Source organism: Rana temporaria, chromosome 6 (genome assembly GCF_905171775.1).
Source record: "Rana temporaria chromosome 6, aRanTem1.1, whole genome shotgun sequence".
NCBI classification, from domain to species: Eukaryota; Metazoa; Chordata; class Amphibia; order Anura; family Ranidae; genus Rana; species Rana temporaria.
The window spans coordinates 155,237,701-155,261,050 of NC_053494.1; the positions used below are offsets into that span (position 1 = coordinate 155,237,701).

Sequence of the window (23,350 nt, forward strand, 5' to 3'; positions counted from 1 at the left end):
TATTTTTCTGTAATTGCTGAAAATGTTCTTAGCCTGAACTAAGGAAACCACTGCAACCACCTCACCCAAGATGCACTTTAGTATATTTTTGTTCTTGGGTTGGGTGAAACAGGTCTTGTCCCTCCACCAGCCTGTGATTGTGCTGCTTCTCCCGGTCTGAGAGCTATTGAAATAAGACTTAAACCACCTGAATGCAAGGACTTACACTAGTTGCATTAAGAAGACAATGATGTATGAATTAATAATTAGGTTATTTTGCTTTAACATGACACTTGTGCTTTTTAGCAAACTCATTTAAATGACTTAGACTTCAGTTTTTAAGATGACAAAGCATGCTTGTTAAAGAAAAAAAAGTCTACATATGAAACTATTACCTCTACTCATCTAAAGTCATGTGAAAAAACAAAAGCAGGTGCAGAGTGCTAGGGCTGAATGGAACATCAGTCTCACATATCACACCCTTGCATTCACACTGCATAAATATTCAAGTCCGGAAAAACAGTAAGCCACAAAGCCCGGTCTTCAGTAAACCACTTTATAACAGCAGATCTTCACCTCTCATTCTCCTCCCAACCATAGGAAGCACAGATTATGCAGACCTTTCTATTCCTACGAGGTCTGGCTGCATCTTCTAACAATGTGTTAGGTCATATGACTCAGCGAGGCCCATTGTGAGCGCCTCAATAAAATCGTCATATACCGTATGTGGGAAATGTCAAGTTCAATTAATTTTTTTACATATTTAAAATAAATCACACAAACTCATTGTGTTTCTTACGAATCTCTGTAACAACTTGTGATCTTCAGGGTAACTTTTAGGCTTCATTTCCACTGGCGTTTTTACAGCCACTTTTTTTAGCCTTTTTTACAGCTTAAAAACGCCAGTCCATGTTTATTTTTTTTCTGGTGAGCTGGAGCTCAAAAACGCAACGGTAGCGTTTTTGCGAGTTTTTGAGCGTTTTTTAATGTCTGGCATTTTTACAGCTCTATTGCTGGAGCCACAGAACGCCCTGGTCCCGCGTTTTTTTTACAGCTCAAAAACCCCTATGCCATTTGCAACTCAAAAACGCCTATGTGGGCATGATGCCATAGAATAACATGGACAGGCGTTTTTAAGCTGTAAAAAACGCTCAGAAAAGTGGCTGTAAAAACGCCAGTGGAAATGAAGCCTTAAAAAGGACATATACTGTAATTTTTATGTTAAGGTGAAACTAAACTTATGTAAAAATAAATCTGTTTTTTTAGCCACTTTGTAAAATGGGCTGGCATTATACGAGTTGGGTCCAACAAGGTGCATGCCACCTCCTGGACTTATCTCCTATTTACATCTGATAGTTGTATGAAGGCAACTCATTAAAAAGCTTTACTGCCCAATGTTGGTGCATGTGGGGGGAATACCAAAGAGTCTATTTATAAATGTTTTGATACATGGGCAGCACCGTGGTGTAGTGGTTCAAATCCCGACCACAACATCATCTGCCTGGAATTTGCATGTTCTCCCTGTGCCTGCGTGGCTTTCTTCCGGGTACTCTGGTTTCCTCCCAACCGCCAAAAGACATGCTGGTAGGTTAATTAAATCCCGTCTAAAACTGGCCCTAGTATATGTATGAATGTGTGTTAGGGGCCTTAGGTTGTAAGCTCCTTGAGGGAAGGGACTGATGTGAATGTACAATATATATGTAAAGCACTGTGTAAGTTATACTATACTCTTTGTATGGTAATTAACCTTTGAATACGTTTATTGCTTTTTTTTTTTCAGAATTTGTACTTTTTCTCAGGAATACTTTTGTTTCTATCATATGGAATGTTACAAAACCCACAAAATTTAAAGCTGAACTCCAGGTCCAAAAGTTTTTCATTTAACTTTATTCTTCAATAGCCACAAAGGATAGAAATCCACTTTGCAAGCACCGATTGCCATGGTAAACTCACATTCCCCCCCCCCCCCCCCCAAAAAAAAGCCTATCCTGCCTTCACCTAACAACTGTACTCATTTTCTCCACCAACTCACCCCCCCCCCCCCCCCCCCACACACACACACAGTTATTATCTTTTGTATCACTTGACCCTTCCTCTTAGATTGTAAGCTCTACTGAACAGGGCCATTTGAATCCGGTATTGAATTGTATTGTAACTGTACTGTCTGCCCTCATGTTGTACAGTGCTGTGCCAACTGTTGGCACTATATAAATCCTGTATAATAATAATAATAATAATAACAATATTATTACCCTGTAAAAGTAACAGTGACATTAACATAGACTGTGCACAGAACAGAGCTGTGGGACAAACTAACAGGTCCACCCACTACAGGCTGCCTGCAGGAAACCTCAGGAAGGGGCGGATACAAGACCAGTCACCTTGCAGAAGGAGAGAGAGAGCAGCATTGACTGGTCTTAGTACAGAAAGGAGGCAAAGTGTCCCACTGGATTACCGCACAGATCAGGAAGAAATATACAAAGCACACCAAGATTCAAGCAAGGACACACATGCCTCTTGTGTTTAGACAATATTTGCTTATCCTGGAGTTCAGCTTTAACGTGTAGATATAAATGTACTGATCTGGGCTATAAAACCTTTAATGAACTGAAAACACCTACCGTATATATGAACCTACTCGAGTATAAGCTGACCCGAATATAAGCCAAGGCACCTAATTTTACCACAAAAAAATGGGAAAACTTATTGAATCGAGTATAAGCCTAGGGGGTGGGAAATGCAGCAGCTACTGGTAAACAATGCCCATCTGCAGCCTCACTGTGCCCATCTGCAGCCTCACTGTGCCCATCTGTAGCCTCACTGTGCCCTTCTGCAGCCTCACCTTGTTTACAGTCTCCCGCTGTCCACTGTACTGTTGGGTTTGAGCCTCGGCTACAACAAAATAGCAGCGACTCCGAAACACTGCAGGCTGCTGTTAGACCTCTAGTCGCAGCAACGGCTCAAAGCGGCCCCAGAGAGACCGGAGAGCAGTAAGTGGGAACCTTACTCGAGTATATGCAGAGGGGGGCTTTTTCAGCACAAAAAATGTGCTGAAAAACTTAGCTTATACGCAAGTATATACAGTATTTCTATTGCAGAAAACAGTATGGTAACACACGTGTTTTGTGAACTGAGGCCAATGTCTTCAGTGTTCGGAGTTATAATTGATGGCTCATGACTCAATAGAGACAAACTAGAAACAGACAGTCCCTCCCTTCATAGTTGAAGTTACATTGAAGAGATCATATATCCACAGAACACTGAGAAATAGGGATTCCCTAAAGCCTCGTACACAGGATCAGTCCATCCGATGAGAACGGTCTGATGGACCGTTGTCGTCAGTTAACCGATGAAGCTGACTGATGGTCCGTCACACCTACACACCATCGGTTAAAAAAACGATCGTGTCAGAACGCGGTGACGTAAAACACAACGATGTGCTGAAAAAAACGAAGTTCAATGCTTCCAAGCATGCGTCCACTTGATTCTGAGCATGCGTGGATTTTTAACCGATGGTCGTGCCTGCTAACGATCGTTTTTTTCCCATCGGTTAGGAATCCATCGGTTAAATTTAAAGCAAGTTGGCTTTTTTTAACCGATGGTTAAATAACCTATGGGGCCCACACACGATCGGTTTGGACCGATGAAAACAGTCCATCAGACCGTTGTCCTCTGGTTAACCTATCGTGTGTACGAGGCCTAAGAGGTTACTGATTCTGCTTTTCACCGTTTCCTGTATGCAATCACATGGGATGGGCAGAGCAAAGGATTACGCCAAGTCATATGTTAACCTATTACACACAAAAAGTCAGAAAAAAGATTCTTGCTTGTAAACCGATTGGGAGGCTTGCTATCAGCTGTGTGAATGAGTTGGCTTTTTGAGCCTAATCACACATGTATTGATGAAGTGGTTCCTCTTTTTTGGATTTTTTTTACTCAATCTATTTTTATTAAACTTTTCATAAAAATAAGATACAAAAAATACAACATGAGAGAAAACTAAAAGGAAAACAAATAAAATACATTTTAAAACCAATTAGTACATGTGATTGACAGGTAAAATCGCATTACAAGTCGCACCCTATTGTCGGCAATTGCCACGTTCTAATCGGTGCGACACCGACTTTGTGGTACCACATCGATTTGAAAAAGTAGTTCCTGCACTACTCTTGGCAATTTCGGGTATGACTTGCATAGACATCTGTGCATGAAGCTGCACAGATGTTTTCAAAATCACACCTAAAGTCACACTGACATGCGGCTTTAAAATTGTGCGATTTCAGATGAAGTGGCACAATTTCAAAGCCAAAGTCAATGTGAGCGAGGGCTTAAAGTGGTATTAAACCCGAAACCAAAATATGAAATATATTGCAGCTTACCAATGATCAGATGTGGTGGCTGCATTGTTTTCTTTTCTTTGAACGTTTTTTCCCTCTGTTTTTACCTGGTGATCTGGCTAGTAACGCACCTCCTGCATTAGTGTAATAAAGGGGGGTGAAAAAGGGGGAGGAGACCTTACTTTCCACCGGGAGAGAAAGAATCGGCCCTTACTTTATTTCCAGTTTACCTACGTACCCCACCTTGAATCCTAAGGCCCTTTTCACACGGACCCCTCCGCTAAGGGACGTCTGCTTGCTCAACGGGTGATCTCTCCACTGAAGAGGCAGGTGACAGGTTCGTGTCTGCTCCGCTATGCAGAGCAGACCCAGACACAGTCCCACTCTCCTCTGTGGGGCAACCAGATGGAAATGGACCACCTGTCTGTTTCCATCCGATGCCATCCGATCCAACGAACAGATGGGGAACAGAACCATCACCCGTCTGTTTTTGGTGGACAGGATCAGATCGGATGGTGGCAGGTGTCAGAAGAGACTAGAAGGTCCGAACAGGTCCACCAGAAAAACTGACAGGTAGACCTAATTGGACAGCCAGTCTGAAAGGGTCCTAATCATTTAAAATTCACATTGAGGTCTTAAAATCATCTGTTTCCATATATAGGATCTATAGCAACTAGTTTGTTCTAAAAGGGAAGAACACTCGGATGATACATTTTTAGTTAAATCGGTGTTCCGCCCAAAAAAATAATAATTTAAAACCAGCATACTGCAGCTGATGGCTTTTAATAAATGGGCACTTACCTGTCCTGGAGTCCAGCGATGTCGGTACCCGCAGCTGATGTTTCCAGCACCGTCGTAAAGGAACCCGGCAGTCTATCCTTTGGGCTTCACGGGGAACCCTACTGCGCATGTGGCGAGGCCCCGCTCCTCTCTCCTACTGTCCTGGTGGCCAGGCAAAGAAGAGGGAGCCCCCCCGCTGATGTCATGGCTGCGGCCCAGACTCCCGGAAGTGGGAGGTATCCTGCCCCCCCCCCCGAAAGGTGGCAATTGTGGCACCCAGGGCCGGACTTACCATTGGGCTTGACTGGGCTCAAGCCCATGGGCCCCGCCCAATAGGGGGACCTGTGCTGATACGCGCAGGGGGGGGATCCAATAAGCGGAAGTTCCACTTTTGGGTGGAATTCCGCTTTAAAGCCAAAAACAAATCTTCACTTCAACGATCTGCCTCAAGCCAGTGGATCATGAGCTTGGATGGGGCCCAGCAGCAATCATCCCAGTGTCATAGTAGACAATATGAGAAATTCACATATAATCCAGTGCATGGTTACATTTCCAACATGACAGGGCAATACTAGATGCCCTCCGTTCACTCACAGAAATCAATGCTACAATTTCTTATTCATTTCTGAAGGAAACTTCACCATATGTCCATCACAGTGTCATGATAGCATGTCATGATAAAAGTATGCACATATTGAAGTTGTCTTGTGTCTTCATCCAAAGGAATTTCCCTGCTTCAGCTCTTTGTATACACAGCCTATCCAATTTGCTAATATAATTGAGATGTCCTTACTGGGGTCATACTTTGTCTGCTACTCAAGAACAGATGATTGAATAAACATTTGAGAATTATAATTATTCTTCAGGAAAACCGAGGTGAACAGTGATGATCGGAGTAAAGAACTCCTGTGAATGAGATGCGTAATATATCATTATCACCTAATGTTATCACTTTATCTCTTGGGAAATAGATGTTGCTATTGAGAGAAGTGGATTGTCGACCCAAATTAACACTTGATAATGATCCTGGTATAATCATACTTAGGTGGAAAACAATTTAAAGTGCATGGAAGGTGCAGTGTTGTGGTGTGCTTACTTATACTTAAGCCAGCCATTGACGGATCGAAGTTCAGCCGCTTCAGCAGAATCTATGGTTGAGCTGATTGTACAGAAGTCGATCTATTGATCGATTTCAGTACAACTTTACTTTTTAGGTTTATATATAGCTGACAGCAGTGATCAGTGTATTCTGACGGTGGGAAAAGCTCCCACTGTCAGATCACAATAGAGCAGCGGGAGGGACTGTATTAATGGAGACATCTAACAATTTTCTTTCCTTCAATCCATGGTCGAAGGAAAGAAAATTGCATAATGTATGGACAGCCTTAATGTAATCCTACAGGTCAAGAATTGATAAAGCATTGTTAGTGAATGAATAATAGATATAATACATATTGTCTACTTGTAATTAAAGAATAACCGGCTTTGCATTCTATTCCTTTTTGTCTGTTGTATGAGTTTTTGTATTTTATAAAAAGCTTTCAATAAAATGATATATGAGAACATTTTTGCATGAGCAGTCCCAATCCTCCTCTTCTTGGGTCCCCCGGCAGTGCTCCTGGCTCCTCCTCTTCTTGGGTCCCCTGGCAGAGCTCCTGGCTCTTCCTCTTCTTGGGTCCCCTGGCAGCGCTCCTGGCTCCTCCTCTTCTTGGGTCCCCCGGCAGTGCTCCTGGAACCTCCTCTTCTTGGGTCCCCCGACAGCGCTCCTGGCTCCTCCTCTTCTTGGGTCCCCCGCCTGTGCTCCTGGCTCTTCCTCTTCTTGGGTCCCCTGGCAGCACTCCGGGCTCCTCCTCTTCTTGGGTGCCCCGGAAGTGCTCCTGTCACCTCCTCTTCTTTGGTCCCCTGGCAGCGCTCCTTGCTCCTCCTCTTCTTGGGTGCCCCAGCAGTGCTCCTGGCACCTCCTCTTCTTGGGTCCCCTGGCAGCGCTCCTGGCTCCTCCTCTTCTTGGGTCCCCCGGCAGTGCTCCTGGCACCTCCTATTCTTGGGTCCCCTGGCAGTTCTCCTGGTACCTCCTCTTCTTGGGTCTCCCCGGCAGCACTCCTGGCTCCTTCTATTCTTGGGTCCCATGGCAGTGTTCCTGGCACCTCCTCTTCTTGGGTCCCCCTGGCAGAGCTCCTGTCTCCTCCTCTTCTTGGGTCCCCCGGCAGTGCTCCTGGCACCTCCTATTCTTGGGTCCCCTGGCAGTTCTCCTGGTACCTCCTCTTCTTGGGTCCCCCCGGCAGCACTCCTGGCTCCTTCTCTTCTTGGGTCCCATGGCAGTGTTCCTGGCACCTCCTCTTCTTGGGTCCCCCTGGCAGAGCTCCTGTCTCCTCCTCTTCTTGGGTCCCCCGACAGCGCTCCTGGCTCCTCCTCTTCTTGGGTCCCCCGGAAGTGCTCCTGTCACCTCCTCTTCTTTGGTCCCCTGGCAGCGCTCCTTGCTCCTCCTCTTCTTGGGTCCCCCAGCAGTGCTCCTGGCACCTCCTCTTCTTGGGTCCCCTGGCAGCGCTCCTTGCTCCTCCTCTTCTTGGGTCCCCCAGCAGTGCTCCTGGCACCTCCTCTTCTTGGGTCCCATGGCAGTGTTCCTGGCACCTCCTCTTCATGGGTCCCCCCTGCAGCACTCCTGGCTCCTCCTCTTCTTGGGTCCCATGGTAGTGTTCCTGGCACCTCCTCTTCTTGGGTCCCCCTGGCAGCGCTCCTGTCTCCTCCTCTTCTTGGGTCCCCCAGCAGCGCTCCTGGCACCTCCTCTTCTTGGGTCCCCCTGGCAGCGCTCCTGTCTCCTCCTCTTCTTGGGTCCCCCAGCAGCGCTCCTGGGTCCTCCTCTTTTTGGTGTGCCACCATAGAAAGCCGCATTCCTATCATGTCACATCCGCTTCCTCACTACAGGATTTGATTGACAGCAGCTAATGGCTCCCGCTGTTGCCTCTCTGCCATGTAAGGAGAAAAAACACAGAGAGAGCCACTGCTTTTGGGCACAGCACTGGTTCGAGAATGGGCTCAGGTAGGTTTGGGGGCTGGGGGGGAAACCTGTGCATAGAAGGTTTTTTACCTAAATGCAGGGAATGCATTATGATAAAAAACGTACACCTTTTCATCCAATTTAAAGTGGCATTGAAGTAAAAAATTGTTTTTTCCTATATCAGATAAAAAATTTGAAATTTATGCACGTGTTTGTTGTTTTTATTTATTTATTTTTTATTTCCTCTTCAGGGCTTGTTTTTTGCTTTTGCACCATGGCCTGCTTGATACCCCCAAGTCTCCATTAGCATTGTGCTCCCGATCTGTACACTGGAGTTGATTTACTAACAAAGGAGAGTGCAAAATGCAAAGAAACCAATCAGCTTCAAGGTTTTATTGTCAAAGCTTAATTGAACAAGGTGAAATTAGAAGCCGATTGGCTTCTGCTGCAGAGCTGCACCAGATGTTTCACTCTCCAGATTTAGTAAATCAACCCCACTGAGTCTACATACAATCACTCAGAGCATACAGCCAGCAGGAGAGGGACACAGAGAGGGAAAGCCATGCCGTTCCTCCTCCTCCACAGCAGGCTATGTTTGTGGAACTCGGAGCACCTGCATGTAGACTGGGAGTACAGAGTGCGAGCGTGCACATCCCAGCATCATAGGAGGCACAGAAAGAATGGACATCAAGCAGCATGGCCAGGGGACGATTGAAAAAAAACAAAAAAACAAGCTCGAAAGAGTTTTTTTTTTTTAACTGATTTAAGAAAAAAATGACTTTAATACCACTTTAACTGTTAGGCCTTGTACTCACGGCCAGACATGTCCGATGAAAACGGTCTGCAGAACGTTTCCATCGGACATGTCTGCCCGGGGACTGCCCGGGGACTTCTGTTCGATGGCTATACACACCATCGAACAGAGGTCCGCGCGTAAACAATACGCGGGGCGTGTCCGCGGTGTCGCCGCGTCGATGACGTGGTGTCGCCGTGACAATGACGCGGCGACGTGGGCGGCCCGCCTTTAAAATGCTTCCACGCATGCGTCGAAGTCATTCGACGCATGCGAGGGATGGCGGGCGGCAGGACATGTACGGTAGGTCTGTACAGACGACCGTACATGTCCGGGCGGACAGGTTTCCAGCGGACTGTTTTAAAGCAAGTCCAGGAAACAGTTGTCCGCTGGAAACCTGTCCGATTCGCCCGAAAATGGTCCGCTCGGGCCAACACACGGCCAAACATGTCTGCTGAAACTGCGGACCAGTTTCAGCAGACATGTTTGGTCGTGAGTACGGGGCCCAAGGCCTTGTACACACGACCGAACATGTCTGCTGAAACTGGTCCGCAGACCAGTTTCAGCGGACAGATCCGACCGTGTGTACAGCCTAGCAGACAGGTTTCCAGCAGACAAAAGTTTTAAAGCATGCTTTAAAACTTGTCGACTGGAAACCCGTCCGTCCGACATGTTTGCTGGTTAGTACACCTAACCAGCGGACAGAAATCTCCCGCATGCGTCGAATGGATTCGACGCATGCGTGGCAGTATTTTACTTCCTGGTTTGGTGACGTGGCGGCGTCAACGTCACCGCCACGTCACCGCACTGTCTGTCCGCGGGGATTTCGGTTTGATGGAGTGTACAGCCATCAGACCAAAATCTCCCAGTGTACATGTCCGATGAAAATGGTCCGCGGACCGTTTTCATCGGACATGTTGTATCGTGTGTACAGGGCCTTACAGTATGTCAATCTAGAAACTCTATACAGATAATGTACCCATGAAGATAAAAAACCTGATTTGGTGTATTTCATGCTATATCTGTTTTTGTTTGTTTATAAGAACTTTGTACATAGTGTTATAAGGGTTTTAATAGTAAGTAATAAATTAGACCAATGTCCTAATTCATACACAGTCCTTTCACTGGTAAGATTAGGTATCCCCAGGCTAAACATAATCTAACAGGAAATATGGCATTAAAACCTGAATTGGTCAGATTATGCTGTATTTAACCAATTACAATAAATACCGGTATGAAGCTGGGTCAGGTGGCTCAATGTTTACATAAAAGTGTTCAGCTTTTTCCATGTTCTGCATCTTACAGGGTGGTAGTGGCATGGTGAAAGATCAAGCAAGGCAGGACTTAGGGTGGTGGGGGCTTAAAGGGGTGGTTCCCCCTAAAACACATTGCTAACAATAGATTCGTAAGACCCGTTACACTGCGGGTAGGCTGGCTTTTTTTTTTTTTTAGTACATACCGAGATCTCCCCGTCTTGTCCCTTGTCGGTGGGCGTTCCTAGTTGATTGACGTTCCTCGGACGGGCGCGTACGTGACGTCACGACTTTCCGAAAGAAGCCGAACGTCGCTGCGCATGCGCCGTATAGAGCCGACTCTATACAGCGCCTGCGCAATGACGTTCGGCTTCTGTCGGAAAGTCGTGACGTCACGTATGCGCCCGTCCGACGAACGTCAATCAAATAGGAACGCCCACCGCCAAGGGACGAGAAGCCGAGATCTCGGTATGTACGGAAAAAAAAAAAAAAAAGCCAGCCTACCCGCAGTGTAACGGGTCTTACGAATCTATTGTTAGAAATGTGTTTTAGGGGGAACCACCGCTTTAATAATTGAAGGGGCCCCCTGAAGCAGAGAGGCAAGGAGGTGGGTGGGTTGTTACCGCCGACCCATCATAGTTGTTGGGGGGGTTTGGATCCGCTGACCGACCTATCAAAGTTGTTGAGCGATGGCGGGGGGCAGTGCGCCGACGGACTTCTTACCTCTTCCCAGGGCCACCTTCAGTAAGTCTTTTTGGGGCCCCTTGCACAGCTGCAGTGAAGGGGCCCCCTGGAGCATCGAAGTTGTTGAGCGGGGGGGCGTGCCGAAATTGCCACGAACGGGGATTGCGCGATTGCTGCAAAATTGCGGGAGGGGGTTGCCGCGATTGCCGCAAAATTGTGGAAGGGGTTGCCTCCATTGCCGCGAACGGGGGATTGCCGCGATTGCCGCAAAATTGTGGGAGGGGGTTGCCGCAAAATTGCGGGAGGGGATTGACTCGAACGGAGGGTTTCCGTGATTGAGCCCGGGGCCCATGGGCTTGAGACCAGTCAAGCCCAATGGTAAGTCCGGCCCTGTCCTTAAGGCATTTTTCAGTTTCCTACCAGTATTTTATATTGACTATACAGTGACCTATTCAGAAAAAAAATGGGACTTCTGTACTTCCAAAATTCTTTTTTTGGAGTTCATTGAGGGACACTGGAACTGTTGGGTTATACTGCTGCCTACAGAAGGATTTGGACACTGAACAATAACCTTGTGGTCAGCTCAGTATAACCTCTTCTACTCCCACCATAAGAGTACAATCAGGCCGCGTACACACGTCTGAGAAACTCGATGGGCGAAACACATCGTTTTCCCCGTCGAGTTCCTTGTTCGGCTGTCAAAAAACTCGTCGAGCCAAATGTTCCCATTGCCCAACGAGGAAATAGAGAACATGCTCTCTTTTTGGCTCGACGAGTTTCCCGACGGGTTTCTCGGCGAAAAGTGTACACATGACCGGTTTTCTCGGCAGAATACGTCTCCCATCGAGTTTCTTTCTGAATTCTGCCGAGAAAACCGGTTGTGTGTACGCGGCCTCATAGACACAGAGGGGTGGGATCGGCACTGTGCATGTCGTCCTTAAGGCCCATACACACAATCTGACTTTTTGACAATAGTCCGACGGACGTTTTTGATCGGAAAATCCGACCCGGTGTCTGCTCCATTGAACAATTGTTTTCGGTTTTTCAACAGACAAATGTTCGCTGTGAATGCTCTCAAACTTGTCGACAACAAATGTCCGATGGAGGATAATCCGATTGTGTGTACACAAGTCCATCGGACTAAAGTCGAAAGTACAAACACGCATGCTCAGAACCAATGCTAAACATTAGCCAACAATAGCAGAAGTTGTCCAAAGGGTGGCGGTAAAGAGCTGAAAAACCACGTGATTTGGTGAAAGTTGTCTGAAAATGTTCTGCCGTGTGTATGCAGAACAAGTCCACGGCCAATGCCCCTTCGGACAAAAATCCACGAAAAAAAAGTCCGATGGAAGTCAAATCGTGTGTATGAGGCTTTAGAAGACCTAGAAGATATTTTTTTCTGAATTAGGTGTTACTATGTAAATATGAACACACAGCTACATGACTACCCGAGAAAAATACAGCGGTAGAGCTCAAAAGCTTTGACTTACACTTTGATTTTGACTTTGACTTTATGATTTACAATCATTTATTTTTTTAACTTGCACTAGGATCTGTAATGTTATTGGCTGCATAGAGCAATGTCTGTCCTTTTACTCTAATGTACTGTATTTTAATGTATTTTATCGTACAACTGACCATCAGTCAAATAATGGCCCTTCTTTAGTCCTGGTTCCCTTTGGTCTGAAAATTTCAACTCTCTAGACTTGGATCGCCAAAACAAAGGAAATTCTAAGGAAATTAATACAAAAGAAATGTGTTTTTGTACAATGTGCCTTTACTGTGAAATATTCAGGAAATATTTAGTAGATCTAAAATCTAATAAATACACAGGAACAAAATATCATGACATTCAGTGCCTGAACTTTTCACATCTTGTCTCCTGTTTGTTGATGTTTAAAAAAAAAAAAAAAAAACGAGATTAATTAAATCTATGAAGTGTGGGAATGTGGGAACCTATGGACTTTGTAAGTAAGACAAAGTTACTTACTTCTCCAGCATTCATGTAAACATAAACTCTCCCCTCTTCTCGCACTGTGCTTTGCATTGGCGCTCCAACCAGTAAATCGGAAAGTCCATCGCCATTGAGATCCACAGCACACACAGATGCTCCAAAGTATGAACCGAGCTATTAGGGAAAGAAAATATGTAGAATTAGACTTTTCTTTAGCTAATTTAACACAAACATCATTATCATAGATCTGCAATTCCCTTCCAACTGCCATTTGCATCATTTAGAGCAGGGGTCTCCAAACTTTCTAAACAAAGGGCCGGATTACTGTCCTCCAGACTTTAAGGCTGCATTCACACCTGAGCGTAGCGTTTTGCCGCGATTTTGCAGCGTTTTTACCGCGTTTTGTCGCAATATTTGCTACGATTTTGGACAGGTCTAGGGTCACCAATGTTAAAAACCAAAAAACGCCCAAATATGCTCAATTCGAGCGACAAAAAAGGGTCCAGAACTTGTTTGAGCTTCAGGCATTCGGCGTCAGGCGTTTTGGAGTGGAGATGTAAACCATCTCCATTGAGAATAATGGGCCAGATTCAGGTAGATCCGCGCAATATTTGCGTGGGCAAAGGGCAACGATTTTTGCTCTGCGCCCACGCAAATATTTTGATTTGCCCGCGATTCACGGAGCAGTAGCTCCGTAAATTGCGCGGGCGCTATGCTAAATAGCCCGGCGTAAGGGCGCCTAATGTAAATGATCCCGCCGGGGGTGGGAATCATTTAAATTAGGCGCGCTCCCGCGCCGAGCGAACAGCGCATGCTCCGTCGGGAAACTTTCCCGACGTGCATTGCGGCAAATGACGTCGCAAGGACGTCATTTGCTTCTAAGTGAACGTGAATGGCGTCCAGCGCCATTCACGAATCACTTACGTAAACGACGTGAAATTTAAATTTCACGAGCGGGAAGGACGGCTATACTTTAGCATTGGCTGCCCCTGCTATAGCAGGAGCAACCTTGCGCTAAAGTCGCCGTACGGAAACTCCGTACCTTGCGTGCGCAGGGCCCGCGCAACTTTTGTGAATCGGTGGTAGTATGCAATTTGCATACTATACGCCGATCACAATGGCCGCGCCCCCTAGCGGACAACGCAAGAATGCAGCCTGAGATATGAAGGCATAAGGAGGCTTATGCCTGTCATATCCTAGGCTGCAGTCCGCGTAGCGAGGTTCCTGAATCAGGGGCATTCGCTACGCGGGAGCAAAACAGCTATTGCGCCGCGCAACCTATGGTTGCGCGGGCGCAATAGCTTCTTGAATCTGGGCCAATGTATTTTTTCCCCTCTAGCGTTTTGGAGCTTCATGCTTCAGACGACAAAACGCTCAGGTGTGAATGCAGCCTAAGGGGCTGGACTGTGGCCATCAGGAGTACAAAATCCTCCATCGTTGGTGTCATTGGACCCCATTATTGGTGTCATTTGGAGAAATTCGGACCCATCACTGGGAGGAATTCTGCCCCATCAGTGGGAGGAATTCTGCCCTATCATTGGTGTCATTGGGAGGAGTTCTGCCCCATCATTGGGTGGAATTCTGCCCTATCATTGAAAGGAGTTCTGCCCCATCATTGGGAGGAGTTCTGCCCCATCATTGGGAGGAATTCTGCCCCATCATTGGGAGGAATTCTGCCCCATCAATGGGAGGAATTCTGTCCCATCATTGGGAGGAATTCTGCCCCATCATTGGTGTTATTGGGAGGAATTTTGCCCCATCATTGGGAGGAATTCTGCCCCATCATTGGGAGGAATTCTGCCCCATCATTGGTGTTATTGGGAGGAATTCTTCCCTATCATTGGGAGGAATTCTGCCCTATCATCTGCCCTATCATCTGGATTACCTACAGTCCCGGCAGTGGTTTTTCGTCTAAAATGTGATGTATTGTTTTATATGGTAAGTGCGGTTTTAGCAGGGGGTTGATTTATAATAAAAGAGTGATTACGGAATTACACTATTGTTGCTATTTCCTTTACCTCTGCATATGAGCATTTGCTCGATGTCCCTATTTATCCTTCGGTATTGAGAGACGAGGGGTCTATCTATGGTTATTCAAGGCCAGTGATCCAGCGCTGTCTGGTAAGAGCAATCACAACAGGGGTGGCCTCATATCCCCACGCTATCTTTCACGAGTGGTGGTGTTTGGTGGTAGAAGGATATCATTTCAATCAATTGAGACTTCTCCTTCTTTGCTTTTATCACGGACTGTTCCCTGATATTTCCCATGGGATTGATGGACTCGTATAGCTATTTGCATATATCTCTTAAATGTGAAATATCGCTATTTAGTAGCGCTGCCTAATATATTTTATATTTTATTGTATGTTGTATGTTTAGACTTGTTTAGCTGTCTGTCGACAGGATAAGGTAGCAGCTTTAGCCGTCATTGGCAGCAGGAGGAAGGTAAAAAAGAGGATCACCGCTCCAAGTGGGTCGCTATGTGGAGTAGACTGACTCAGGATACCGTGGGTGCTGGCAATGCACTGACCATGCATGAGATACGAAGAGAGGAAATGGATAGCCGCACTCCAATAACCAAAAAGGTTGTCTTTTTATTCAAACGAACAGCAAATGCATCACTTCACAAGGTCACAGCAAAGGAACAGGGGAACAGCCGACGCGTTTTGCACTGAGCTAGTGCTTAATCCTGTTTTATAGTACCTCTTCCTGCATTTATTATTCACTCTTTTTTTAAATTTTCTCCATGAGCGCTTGTTTTTAGGAAGGGCCACCACATTTTGCATATAATATAATTCTAATACCCAATTAAGTTAAAAGACTAATGTTTTTCTTTAACTGTGGTTTGTTAGAAGAACTCAAACAAGTAACAAAAGAAGGAACTGGGAAGAACCAAAACCAGCTCACATGACCACAAATGTAACAAACCGGTTAAAAAAATAACACACACCTGTTTACCTTCAGCTTCAAATTGCATAATCAGCATCCTCCCCTCCATTGCAAAGATAAAGACCTGGGAAACACAAAGCCAATAAATACAATTTAGCACATTTATGTGTAATCCTTGTTTGTTTCTGGTTTAGTAATGAAAATTGTGAAACACTTTTGACAAAGCATTATCAAGACAGAAACAGAAGTAACGTTTGTAAATATGTTGTCACCAATACTGCTAAGATATATGTCACTTTGTGGCTGTTAACCAACAGACCATTTTATGTTGTGTCAAGAATACTTAGTTACGATAATACTTTTACAATGTGGTTCATTTTTAGGTTCTAATTTCATTTGCACCTCCACCCTTTGAGTTATCTCCGATGAGGAAAGAAAATAAGAATTAAAGTGTATGTTACTCTAAATAATTGTTCACATATGTATATTTTTTAAATCCTCTATCATTTTCATGTACTTCTTACATCTGAAATTCCCTTGTTGATCCTGCCAGTTACCTTTCTTCCTTGTTCTAAACTGACCACACAAAGCACAGAAGCTGATCTGTGTTAGGTGATCAGTTTTCATCCTTTGGCTGACCATTCAGAGGTACAGGACACTGTGCAGATACACAGCATGCCTGCATTGGGTAGTCTGCTCAGCCACTACACCACCCCCCCTCAATCACAGCCTGCCACTGGCACACCTCCTCCCGGTCACAGCCTGCCCCTTAAACATGCCCCCTGCTCAAGCATAGCCTGCTATCAGATTGCCGCAGGGGGTGGGTACAGGTTGGACTAAACTTAGGAAGCCCCTAGCAGCATGGGAAAATGTACTACATGTACTTTGACCCATGATGGGCAGAACTGTCTAAAAAAACAATTAATGATAGTTCTTTAATAGCCACCAGGACAGTACTGGTGGTCATCAACCAAACAGCATTAGCTTCAAGTGTAACAAAGTGTCTGGATCGTACGTAGGCTTACAGCAATGACATTTTGATATCAATTATCAGAATTCAAAATATTGCTATTTTTTGTGGTTTCTTGAGAGGGTTTGACAATAATCACACTTCCAGCTATAGATAGTTTAGGCTTCACAGCTACATGGCAACAATTTTTTTAGAGGTTAAAGCCCATCAGTACAAAACTTTGTTCCTTTTTTTTTAGCTGCAGTTTCATCACTGTGTGCCTCAATGTGCCTATATCTACACGGACTGTGGGGAAGATTCACAACGGAGATACGACAGCGTATCTCCAGATACGCCGTCGTATCTCTGAGTATGGCCGGTCGTATCTATGCGCCTGATTCATAGAATCAGTTACGCATAGATTTCTGTTAGATCCAACCGGCGTAAGTCTTTTACGCCGTCGGATCTTAACTGCATATTTACGCTGGCCGCTAGGGGCGTGTACGCTGATTTACGCCTAGAATATGTAAATCAGCTAGATACGCGAATTCACGAACGTACGCCCAGCCGACGCAGTACATTTACGCTGTTTACGTTAGGCTTTTCCCAGCGTAAAGTTACCCCTGCTATATGAGGCGTATATGCGACGCACCAATGTTAAGTATGGCCGTCGTTCCCGCGACGAAATTTGAAAATTTTACATCGTTTGCGTAAGTCGTTCGCGAATAGGACTGGACATAATTTACGTTCACGTCGAAAGCAATGATTTGCGGTGGAATTTCGAGCATGCGCACCGGTATTTTTTCACGAACGGCGCAGGGGTCACAGTTAATATACATAAAACACGCCCACTTCATCTACATTTGAATTAGGCGGGCTTACGCCGACACACATACGTTACGCCGCCGTAACTAAAGGCGCAAGTTGATTCTGAATAAAGAACTTGCGCCCTAAATTACGCCGGGCGGATAGATACACCGTTGTATCTGAATCCAGCCCTGTGTGTATACTTATCACTACTTGTGTGGATAGCTAGCAGCAGAACTCTTCAAGTTACCCGATCAGGGGTCACATGCATGAACTCTTCAACATTGTTATTACCAGCTGGTTCAATTAATGAAGACCTAACCATCTTTATCCAATTCCTTTCCTATGGGATTGTTGTGAGAACACCATTCCTGGCAGTTTAGCTGTATTGCTCTAACTGCCAGGTCACCAACCTTGTGGTTTTCTCTAGTAAAGCTGTGTAAATATCAGGACTGGCCTAAACAGAAGCAAAAATCCACATCGTTTTAACTGTTATATAGTGAATTCCTCCACCTGTCTTCTATACAACCAATCAACCACCATGCACCATTTGTATGGAACAGTTTAAGGCCTCATGCACACTGGACGTTTTTACAGCTGCTCCTAGGGGCGTCAGGTATTTAATTTTCCTGGCTTTAAACACCCCTGCATGTTATCCTATGTGACCATGCACACATAAGCAGCGTTGAGTGGCAGCAGATTTTAGAGGCAGGAAAAAAGAACACTGCCAGTGCATCCAGGAGCAGCAGACTTTGGGCAGAAAAAATGCTTGACGCTGCTAAACAATGCTAAAAGCTGCTAAATGCACCTAAAACCTAGCATCTAAGCACTAATTATTTTTAATGGCCAGAATTAATTATTTATTCTGGCCAATTAAAATTAACGCTCAAAAGCCTGTAAAAGCTCCTAAAAGCTTTAAGGCCCATACACACAATAGGACTTTTTGACTACAAATGTCCAACGAATGTTCAGGCAACAAATGTCCTACGTCGGCTAATCTGATTGTGTGTACACAACTAAATCGGACTTAAAGTGGAGGTTCACCCGGAAATGTAAATTTTTAACCTTAGATTCATGCTCATTTTGTCAAGGGCAATCGGCTAGTTTTTTTAAAATCGAAGCTGTACTTACCGTTTTAGAGAGCGATCTTCTCCGCCGCTTCCGGGTGTGGGCTGCGGGACTGGGCGTTCCTATTTGATTGACAGTCTTCCGACAGGCTTCCGACGGTCGCATCCATCGCGTCACGATTTTCCGAAAGTAGCCGAACGTCGGTGCACAGGCGCCGTATAGAGCCGCACCGACGTTCGGCTTCTTTCGGCTACTCGTGACGCGATGGATGCGACCATCGGAAGCCTGTCGGAAGACTGCCGATCAAATAGGAACGCCCAGTCCCGAAGACCATACCCGGAAGCAGCGGAGAAGATCGCTCTCTAAAACGTTAAGTACAGCTTCGATTTTAAAAAAACTAGCCGATTCCCCTTGACAAAATGAGCATCAATCTAAGGTTAAAACATTTATTTAGGGTGAACTCCCGCTTTAAGTCCACAAACAACAATAGCAGAAGTTGCCCACAGGGTGGTGGTAAATAGCTGAAAAACCATGTGACTTGGTGAAAGTTGGCTGAAAGAAGACCTGCCGTGTGTATGCATACCAAGTTCACGACCAATGTCCATTCGGAGAAAAATCCACGAAAAAGTTTGTTGGAAGTCCGATCGTGTGTCCGAGGCTTTACACGTTTTTGCAAGTGTTGGGGAATTTTTTCTGCAAAAACACTGCTGGCTTCTAGGAGAGTTAAATAAATGTCTTGCATGAGGCCTAACAGCAGCAGAGGACCGAACATCTCACTAATCTTTGCATCAGGGTAAAGTAGCATGACACATCCTGAGAATGTTTAAGATATTGAAAGTTTACTCCTCAACTGTCGAGTTTCATTTTTCTTGGCATTAACATTGCGCTAATGCTGTGTTTTACTTCTGGTTTAATTGTTTGAAAAATTACCACACTTAACCGTTTCACCTTGATTAGAAACCCCTTTAGATGTGCACAGTTTAGTGGTTTGACCTAATGTCCTTATCCTGTGGGTAACATTTCCTTTACAGCCACAACTATTGAAGTTAATATCTGAATGTTTTTACAAGATAGGCACAGAGTGCTATAGGCAGCTGTGGAACTGAATTGTATAAAACTGGCACTCCGTTATTTTGTAACTAAAAATATTTGAAAGCAAATCCCAAAGGTGTTCTATCGGGTTGAGGTCAGGACTCTGTGCAGGTCAATAAAGTTCCTCCACCCCAAACTTGCTCGGCCATGTCTTTATGGATCCCACTTTGTGCACTGGTGCACAGTCATGTTGGAAAAGGAAGGGTTCATCCCCAAACTGTTCCCACAAAGTTGGGAGCATTAAATTGTCCAAAATGTTTTGGTATGCTGATGCCTTAAGAGTTCCCTTCACTGAAACTAAGGGGTCAAGCCCAACCCCTGAAAAACAACCCCACAACATAATCCCCCCTCCACCAAATGATTTGGACCAGTGCACAAAGCAAGGTCCATAAAGACATGGAGTCTGAGGGGGAAAAAAATCGGGTGGGGCAGTTGGGGGGAAGCCCTTGGGGCCCTAAAGAATGTGATGATTTGGGGCAATTGCCCAGTTTGCCCAACCCTGTTGCTGGCCCTGGTGTTTTGGCTGTGGTCACTATGAAAATGTCAATTGCCACGCTATTATGTTGACATTGTGGCTTCAATAATTTGAGTCACTGAGCCAGAGCACACACATTTATATAGAAAGTCAGGGTAAAGGTCCGATCTGCATAAATATTCCAGGCTAGTAACCCAAAGCAAGAGGCTCAGCATTACAGTCAGGCAACTACCATTTTAAGAATGAAAACCTTCTCGCTTAAAGGGTCTCCTTTAAGTATATATGTTGGCTCATTTAGGAATTATGGTACTACTTGGCCTTAGATTCTGAAAAAAAAGATATGTTGATTTATAGGCATAGCAAAATGATAGATATTTTCTTACCTTACCAATCTGTTCTTGTTGTGGAGCCCCTGCTATAATGTCATTGCTGTTAGGTGCCATAAAATGCCCGGCTCCGACTGCGTAACCTAACAAAATTAATGTTGGTAGATTAGTGTTTTATCAGTAAAATAGTTACCGGGTGGCAGTGCCATAGTACGATACTGTATTAACCATAGTATTAAAGTCAGCATTTCAAAAACTACTCAACAATGGAGGTGACATCTAATTATATACCATATCAACATTAACTATTGAATTTTACAATTCCTGGGCGGGTGGGGGAGCATCAGCACACCACTCTGTACTCTCAATACAATAATCCAGAGAACAGCACTGACATCACCACGTCAGTGACACTCCCTGCATCAGTGGTGGCTGGTGTTTTTTTTTGGGGGGGGGGGATGGGGGGGGGGCAAACAAGCCAGCAGAGCAGCACCAGCACAACGACAATATTCATTCTCTAGTGTCACACAACTGGGTGGGCTTGTAGCGCAGTGCTATGCGCCCCCCGAGCCCACCTTTTTTTTAAGCCTATTAGAGCCTCTGGCTATAATGAGGTGCTTCAAAAAAACACCCCCCTCCATTGGAATCCATAGTCCGGCGGCCTGATATGTAGACCAGAGGGCTGGATACATGGATAGGGGGGGAGGTGCCTGTGTATCCTCTATGGATGGCCACCACTGCCCTGCATCACTTAGGATTGCCAAGTGCGGAAAAAGAGGCGAAGAGCTGTGTCATGTGACTGCGGCCTAGTGCAAGGAGGATTCTTCAAGCTACTAAAACTGTTGGTAATTAATCACTAAATTGCATATTTATTAAAAAAAATTGCAGAGCACACTGGGAAACTGAATATACCATTGTTATGTGCCAATGGGGGTAAAATTAAATGTTCTTAGGCTATTTTCTCTTCCGGTCAAATGTTCTTTATAGAGTGAATCATAAAATACCTCATTATGGCCACAAGACAAAGGTGCTGATCATAGTAAACTATGGGCCGGATTCAGAAAGAGATACGACGGCGCATCTCCAGATACGCCGTCGTATCTCTGCCTAGCGCCGTCGTATCTATGCGACTGATTCTTAGAATCAGTTACGCATAGATATTCATTAGATCCGACAGGCGTAAGTCTCTTACGCCGTCGGATCATAAATGCAAATTTTTTTTGCCCGCTAGATGGCGCTTCCGTCGATTTCCCCGTCGAGTATGCAAATTAGCTAGATATGCGAATTCCCGAACGTACGCGCGGCCGACGCAATAAAGTTACGACGTTTACGTTAGGCGTTTCCGGCGTAAAGTTGCCCCTGGGTCTATGAGGCGCAGTCAATGTTAAGTATGGCCTTCGTTCCCGCGTTGAAAATTTAAAAAGTTACGTCTTTTGCGTAAGTCGTCCGTGAATGGTGCTGGACGTAATTTACGTCCACGTCAAAACCAATGACGTCCTTGCGACGTCATTTAGAGCAATGCACGCTGGGATTTTTTAGGGACGGCGCATGTGCAGTTCGTTCGGCGCGGGGACGCGCTTCATTTAAATGATACACGCCCCCTACCCGCCGAATTTGAATTCCGCCGGGTGATTTACATTACGCCGCCGCAACTTTACAGGCAAGTGCTTTGTGAATAAAGCACTTGCCTGAAAAACTTGTGGCGGTGTAACGTAAATCAGATACGTTACGCCCGCCCAAATTTACGCCCATCTACGAGAATCTGGGCCTATGTATTTATGATGATCAGCTATATCTGGTGGCTATAATGTAGTAGATTTCTGATTCACGCTATAAAGAACATTCGATCTTGAGAGAAAATAGCCTAACAACATGAAATTTTGCCCCTGTTCACACTGAACAAATGTACATGCCGTTTCACAGGACAGATAATTCTACAAGAGTTAATAATTGATCGCTAAACATGTAGAACAAATGTCTCTCTATAATGTTAGCTACACAAACAACATGTGGTAGCATGTTGTATCGATCAAAACGCAAACAACTGCAGCATTGCGTGATTATGGATGATTGATTCCTACAGTATGCCACTTGTATAGTTTACACAGTAAGGACCCATGAGCTTAGTGGTTGATTGTTACAATACATTAATTGCTAACAATTTCAGTAGCATGATTTACCTACTATAAATTAGCTGTCTAGTATTAGATGAATATCTAAAATAAAATAAAAATACTATAACACTTGTATAGCAAGCATAAGTGTTTGGCTTACCAGCAGCATTGCCTGAAAAGCAGCCAGCAGGTCTACCCCCCTGACACCAGATGCTGGCAGTGCACATTTATTGGCACAAACAGCTAGTACGATCATTTTACATGCATCAGGGGATGGCAATACACAGCATAACAAACACTCAATTTAAATGCCCTATATTGTTAAGATTGTCCAGATGGCAGGTCAGATTAAAGATTAATTAAAGACACAACGTAGATCTGAATTAGAAATTGCTGATATCAAAACAGAATACAAAACTGTTCGATGGGAAGTAAAACGTATATAAAAAGAAACCACATCCTTTGTCTCCTTAGTAGCAGCACATGCGAGTCGCATCAAAACTTCCTGTCTGCTTGTTTTATAAGCCAGTTAGAGGGACATGCGGCATTATCTGATACTCAGCAATTACACTGGGCTAGATTCACGTAGCTGCGCCCATTCGTACGGCGGCGCAGCGTATCGTATTTACGCTGCGCCGCCGTAAGTTTGAGAGGCAAGTGCTGTATTCACAAAGCACTTGCCTCCCAACTTACAGCGGCGTAGCGTAAATGGGGCCGGCGTAAGCCCGCGTAATTCAAATGTGGAAGGGGGGGAGTGTTTTATGCTAATGTGTGATGACCTGATGTGATTGACGTGTTTTCCGAACGGCGCATGCGCCGTCCGTGTACATATCCCAGTGTGCATTGCTCCCAAGT

General features: G+C 45.1%; 1 protein-coding gene across 1 annotated transcript in view; it reads right to left on the reverse strand.

Moving 5' to 3' along the window:
• ITGA4 (integrin subunit alpha 4) overlaps nt 1–23,350 on the reverse strand; it is a 204,179-nt gene that overhangs the window by 103,119 nt on the left and 77,710 nt on the right. Inside the window, exons 7-9 of the mRNA XM_040357643.1 lie at nt 20,439–20,524; nt 15,726–15,788; nt 12,812–12,949 (exon numbers count right to left, since the gene is read on the reverse strand). Of these exons, the coding sequence (XP_040213577.1) occupies nt 12,812–12,949; nt 15,726–15,788; nt 20,439–20,524 (287 nt within the window). The remainder of the gene's footprint in view (nt 1–12,811; nt 12,950–15,725; nt 15,789–20,438; nt 20,525–23,350) is intronic.